This window comes from Cynara cardunculus, assembly GCF_001531365.2.
Source record: "Cynara cardunculus var. scolymus isolate 2C chromosome LG 7, CcrdV1, whole genome shotgun sequence".
NCBI lineage: Eukaryota > Viridiplantae > Streptophyta > Magnoliopsida > Asterales > Asteraceae > Cynara > Cynara cardunculus.
Genome location: NC_037534.1, coordinates 6,607,963 through 6,614,999, shown reverse-complemented (window position 1 = coordinate 6,614,999; position 7,037 = coordinate 6,607,963). Strand labels below are relative to the sequence as shown.

At 38.0% G+C, this 7,037-nt stretch overlaps 1 protein-coding gene across 1 annotated transcript; it reads left to right on the top strand.

Annotated features, from left to right (window-relative positions):
* Positions 1-2,397: 2,397 nt before the first annotated feature.
* Positions 2,398-6,564, top strand: LOC112515844. Its single transcript, XM_025122785.1, has 5 exons — positions 2,398-2,537; positions 2,754-3,555; positions 3,892-4,320; positions 5,309-5,684; positions 6,267-6,564. Exons 2-4 carry the CDS (start codon positions 2,778-2,780, stop codon positions 5,482-5,484), a joined length of 1,383 nt encoding a protein of 460 aa, XP_024978553.1. The 5' UTR covers positions 2,398-2,537; positions 2,754-2,777; the 3' UTR covers positions 5,485-5,684; positions 6,267-6,564.
* The last annotated feature ends 473 nt before the right edge of the window (positions 6,565-7,037 follow it).

The following is a 7,037-nucleotide window of genomic DNA, read 5'->3' as shown; positions in this document are numbered from 1 at the left end:
AAAAATATAGGTATAAATGTTTATATATATTTTTAAAATATGTGAGTGTTTTTAAATAATCAATTTTCTCACAAACAGTTAAATAAAATTGTTAACAAAGTTCTAAATGACGTGAATTGTACGGTAAAATAAAAAAGAAAGAAGAGAACTTCGTATTGTGGCAACTCTCTAGGAGTCATGTTTAACCTTGAATGCTATTATTAGATTTTTACAGCAATGGTTACTCGGACTCGGAAATTAATAACGAAAATGGCTAACCTAATAGAAGATTTTGTAGCTGCCACCGTTGGAACCAATGAAGCAAATGATTGACCTATCATATCATCCGAAGGAATGGAAAATACCAAAAAGTTCGAAATCACAGCTAATAACATTGATTCAATTGGCATTGATTGATATAATAGGAATATTTCGGGGCTGTTTGTTGCCAACCTCTTAATCGGTAAGAGGTCAAGACTGTTTGGCAAAAAAAAAAAAAAAACAACCTCTTAAGGGTTACATTAACCTCTTAACCATTTTGCACCTAGACCTTCACTCAACCATTCAGATGTTTATTTTTCCAACTCTGCCCTCTCATCGTTGATTCCAAACATCGCATCCCCCTCCATTCGCCGGTTCCAGTCGCCGACTTCCCCCCTCCCATCGTCGATTCTAGTCGCCGGCCGTCTCCCCCCTCCCATCGTCGATTCTAGTCGCCGGCCGTCTCCCCCCTCCCCCACGATCGTCGCCGCCCCTACTGGTTCCCGCCGGTCTCTCCTCCCACGCGAGATCCTCGTTCCTCATCCCACTCGATCGTGTTCTCCAGCGTGTTCTCCAGCGTCTTCTCCATCGAATCTGTTGTCTTCTACATCGTCTCCCACTCGATTTCAGGTATTTCCCTTTTGTCTCCTTAGGGCTGTTTGAATGAGGTAATTTCCCTTCTCTCTCCTTAGGGCTGTTTGAATGAGGTAATCGATTTGATCGTTGGTGGATTCAAGTTATGAGCTAATCATTTTGGTATCTGATGAATCAAGCCATTTTGGTATCATTTTGGTATTTGTTGAATCGATTTTGGTATCCTTATTATGATGAGTTGTGCCTGATATTTGGAAAGAGTAGAGGCAATGATAATAGGGTTAAAATGGTAATTTGTTGTCATTCAGTGAACATTTACCAAACAACCATATTTCATTCAGCACTTAACCATTCTGACCCTCTTAACCATTCTGTCCACTTAACCATTCTGTACAAAACCATTCAGCAACTGCCAAACAGCCCATTTGTCTATTAAGGAGGATTCCCAAGACGTTTTTTAAGGCGTGCCTTAAGGCAGCACACACACACACACACACACATATATATATATATATATATATATATATATACACACACACACATCCTATCCACACTTGTATATGCTAGTGTTTTGAATAATAGTGTAGAACAAATTAAATTCATATGGAGTAACAATATTAAAAAAAAAAAAAGAATTATTGATAGCAAGCATATACCGCTTATAGAATTTGATATCAAGATTGTAAACTCGAGATTAAGGGGTCGTTTACCAAACACTTACTAGATAAGTGCTTACCGGTAAAATTTTACGCTATTATTCACTTACCGGGTAAGATTTTAGTTCACCAAAATGGCATCGTATGCAACAATTTACCCGGTAAACGCTTGCCGTGGTAGGAGTCTTCATCTTCACTTACCGGGTAAGACTTTTGGTCCTTGTCTCGTTCTTATTGGTTCTTACCATATTCATTCGGTAAGGAAACGTGACTTGATAAGCGCTTACCCGGATAAACATTTGTTAAACGACCCATAAATCTCTTGAATCTCTAATCACAACTTTTTTTAATTTTTAAAGAGTTTGTGTTCGACTTTTGGTGTTGGAGAATGTAAGTAAGTATTTACCTATTTAAAGTTTTAGCTTTTAATTTTAAATTTTTATAATTATTCAAGTTTTAGATCACATACATAATTATCATATATCGTTTAAGTTATTTATATTATATTATAAAACATTTGACACATAAAATTTATATTTTATTTAAAAATAAAATCATTATTGCTTTCTTTAGAACACATAAAATCGTATTATGACATCGACAAAGAATAAAATAAAACATTAAAATCGAAATGTATCTCGCTGCTTTATGTGAGTACCCTTTTAATATATATTAAAGTACTCATACCTTACAAAATAACATGTCGTAACATATCATAACACGTTATAATAAGCCATAACAAGTTATTTAGAAGTTGTAAACATATTAATATTTGAAGTTATGTTCGTAAATTTTGAAAAGATTAGGTTATTTTTGGGTACGTTAAATTAACCGTAGGATATTGTGGGAAAGGAAGGGAATGTTAATGGTGGTAATTGATGCAGAGATAGGAAGGTTGTTATTGGCCATGCCAGAAAACTTTAAGCGCTAGCTTTCTCCATAACCCATGGAGAGGAGGGAAGGAGTCTTCTTCCACAATCCCATGGGATATCATCTTCTTCTTCATTTCTCGTTTCCTTCTCTCATTCCTCTGCTCCATTTTTAAAGGTATACATGTTTCATCCTCTTCGAATTGAATTTGTAGGTGTTCTTTTCTGAAATGCGTATTATACATCCAATTCCAATCGTATCAGGTGATTTTAGTTAGATCCGGAATATGAATATTGCGAAATTGTGGAAGCGATCGGATGTAGAGTTTGTTTCTTTTATGTAATCTGTTTTCTGATGTTGTTTGTTTTGCTTTTTGTGCTTGTAATCTGAAAGCTATACGGATCCTTTTATGGTGCGATGCCTACGTTTACAACAGTAGCTTTGGATAGTCTGATAGAACCAAAAGCTTCTAAACCAGTGGCAGGAGGGAAAGTTATCCCTGAACCGAAACTGGAGAGGAGGAATAGTAACTCTGCCATTACAAGACAAGGTAGTGGAACTCATGGTGGTGCTAATAGAAAGCCCGATTCGAGGAATAGCACAAAGACTATTGAGAGAAAGCATCATTGGACTCAGATTTCACCTGCTCTCTATGCTACTCCTGAACCAACGCCGCTTCCAGATTCCCCCTTATCATTTCCTCCGTCACCTTACATTGTTGACCATAAGCGGCGTGGGCCACGACTATCCAAGACTTTCTCCGAGAATAATGCTCTTCTTCATACAGCTATAGACGAGGAAAAGACTGTTAATATCGGGAAAAGTGCAGAAGCAGAGGACATTGGACCTAGCAAGGTATCAGATGGCACGGATACTGTTTCTGGTGGTGTTCAGGATAACCGTGTGAAGTTTCTGCTTGATGGAGATCGTGGAAGAGCAAAGGACCTTGAATCCAGCAAGGTTTTTGACTCCACAGATCCTGTTTCTGGTGATGTTCAGGATAAACGTAATGCAGATAGGCAGGATAATCCAAGGAAGTCTGACACATTGGAACGAGACATCGAGGTAGATGATTTCTTTGACCCTCATGACTCAATGAGTGTTAAGAGCAGCAATGACGGTGAAAGTAATTATGAATCAGAGCGGGCCTTGCATCACACCGCTCCATTTGCTGAGTTCTATGATGCTTGGGAAGGTAATTCAGTTTCTTTTTGCCTATGATTCATATGGTTGCTGTTAACTGCATAAAGGAGGCCTGTGGTTGCTGCAGCAATTGCATTATTAAGGGTGCCTAACGGGGTAGCTTCTACAACGATCACATAATTTACGTTTTTCCTATCGGTTTTTTTCTTATATCCCTCGATATCGTTAGATGTCAAGGCAAACTTCCCTGACATAAATTGTCAAATTTGAAGATCCGTGGACCAATCATTTTGTCGTCAAATTTTGTGATAAACATGCTATGAAATCAAAATCATGCCTATTTTACAATATTGTAGAATTGATGGGTTCACTTGCATTACTTCCACAGAACTGGCAACTGAGACTGGAATCCAGCACACTGCAAATGATGTTGAGGCTGAATTAAGTGAAATGCAAATGGGCTTTTTGATTGAGATGGAGAAAAAGAAGCAAGCAGAAAGCCGCCTGAGTGATATGAAAAGCCAATGGGGGAGGATCCGGGAACAATTATCTATTGTTGGGCTGACTTTTCCTGCAGATCCTACAATGCTGGAGGATGAACCAGCCAATGATCCTGGGGAAGAGCTATGCCGTCAGGTTAATCTTCTCCGCTTTGTGTCAAATGCTGTTGGGAAGGGAATTGCAAGGGCTGAGCTTGAGGAGGAGTTTGAAGCCCAGTTGCAATCTAAGAACTTTGAGATCGCTAGGTTATTGGACAGACTGCATTACTATGAGGCTGTAAATCATGAAATGTCTCAGAGGAATCAAGAAACTGTTGGTGAGTGTTGAGTTGTTTATTACCTTGCAAATTTACTTTTTTGCAGGTCTCTTCAATTATGGTTACATTCTTAAATCCCGCCATAATCTGTCTTCATACCCTGGAATAATATTCCAATTTCCCTATATTAGATTCGATGACAGGCTAAAATTTTTGGTGCCAAGCGACATAATCTTTGTAGTGATTGAATAGGAAATTTCTATTAGCAAAGCTTGCATAATGTATTAGTGCACCAACAAGATGGAGTCTTTTCCTTTCAGAAAGGTCTGATTTTTGTTTTCCAATCTAGTTTGTCAAAGATATTCCTATTACTATAACATAATGATCTTGACAGACAATGACTGCATCAGATTGAAGCTGTTTTGGTTAGTTGCCCATGGACATCCATCTTGGACGACCTTAATGTTAGTCCTTCAATGAGTTCAGTCATGTTACCATGTACTGTCTTTGGTTGATACAAAATTTTCAGGTTACAGCCAGCAGTCATCAACTCATTTCATTATTTGATTCAAAGTCTTGTAACTCAAGAAAAAGGCTTTTTATTCACAAAAAGCATATGATTTCGCGATGGCATATATATCACAACAATGATTTGATAATGGCGTATGCCATGAATATAGGGTCCTTTAGATGACCTTCCAACAAGTTCTTTTAAATCCATGACTTTCTGACACATTTCAAAATATCACTGCTCAACAGAAGAATGTCTAGAAACCTGTCAAAAGGTCATAACTTAAAAATCACTTGTTAGGAGGTCATTTAGCTAAATAACCCATGAATTTTTTGTCACATCTTTACTGAACCTTGATGTCTTCCTTTTCAATTTGTTTGAACGTATTTTTTTTGCAGCATATACATAATTTAGGATCGTAGGCCTTATGTTCTGTCTGTGTATGTGTTCAATGAATCTGAATGCACCTTAATTTGTTGGTTATTACCGAACAATCATTCATCGTGTTAATTTAAATCACATATCCTCCTTGTACAGAAACAATGCGTTGTCTTAGGCAAAGGAGGATGAGAAGACAGAAGTGGATTTGGGGTTCAATTGCTGCTGCAATTACACTTGGGAGTACTGCCTTAGCATGGTCTTACCTCCCAACTGCAAAAGGATCATCTTCCACCGACCCTTCTCCTACTCGTACTTCTGAAAGCAACCGTTAATGACTACCCCAGTGGGGTACGTCGATGATGACATAAGAAGACCGGAAAAAAAACATCAATGGTGAATAGCAGCATGTTTTCTGGCCTCCAAGAATGTATAGTTCCAAATAAAACAAGTATGGTGTACGGAATCTACATACTTCCATACGATAGCGAATTTGCAACCGTATTTAGATCAATTTCTCTAACATGATAGTCTCGTAAGTATTCTACTCCTTTCATTTCCCTTTATCTGAGGTTGCGTAACATCATTGGTCATGTTCGGCAACCATAAGCTAGCTTATTCTTTTGAGCTTATTGGAAAAGCTCCATTTTGTAAGCCATTAGCTAGCATTTTCTTGTTGTTGTCTCTACTGATATGTCCTAACGCTAGAGATGTGGGTCTAATCCATGTGAGGAATTGGGTTCAAACCCGAGCACCACCCCTCTGCTCATGGGAAGCATGTGCGATTTACCTCCCCATGATGATTGTGGGATGGATGCAGTCAGGGCGCTCTAGTGGATCGCGAAACCCTTTTATAAGCTAGATTTTTGAAAAGCTATTACAAGTATTGTTTCAATAAGCTCATTTGGCCTTTTTCATTTTTTTTCAATTATATGCCCCTTGTATTTTACATAAATGACGAAAAACCCTAGCATCTTAGGTTATTTTATATTGTCCTCTAGCTCAGCTGGTTTTCACCAAATGTGACTAGTTTATCAGTTAGTTTGTCAAACATACTCTTCGTAATTTTTGTGAAACTTGTAGTTTTTGGACGATCTAATTAATTTTCATGGTGCAGGTTAGTTCCCCGGTGTCCGGTGACAATTGCCATTAGCATGGAGGTTTTGTCTCGCAGGAATCATCCCTTCAAGTCTTTCGGGAAGGTTATATCGTACATAATACACACATTTTCGGCATTAATTAGCATGGATTAACATTACATATTTGGGAGTAATAAAAGCATGGTTTACAGTTTACCAAAATTGCATGTGTAATTTGGTCACAGGATGCATAAGTGCATCAAACTGGTGGAAATGATGATGGATGGAAAAAGAGACCTGAATTTGGGTTATCATTGTGATATTGATGCTGCATGCAAGATTTTGTCTCAAAAGACTCCTAGGTGCAATTATGCTCTGGTTTTTATTCTCATTTTTACCTGATTTTTTATTTTTAATTTAGGGTTCGAGTTCATAGGATTGAATCGATATTGGTATTTAGAATTCGTTTGGAATAGAGTTGCACACGGGTCGGTCCTAAAATAGTCCAGTACGGTCCATTTGGACCGGCCTTTATCCGGTTTGAACCCAATTCAGAATTTATCTTGTTTGAAAAAAACTCGGTTTTATCCGGTCTGCGTCAGAGAAATATGGTCCGAGAAAAGACCAACGGTCCGGTGTGGTTCAGGTTGATGTCATGGATTGGTTTTCATTTGGTTAGTTTGTGAGGCTTAATGTCAATGGGTTCAGATGTGGTTTAATGATTTGAATGGCTTATTCAATAAGCCATAAAAATAGGTTGGTTTGCGGCTTATTAAGTAATCCCATGATTTCTTTGGTCAGCTGTCTGG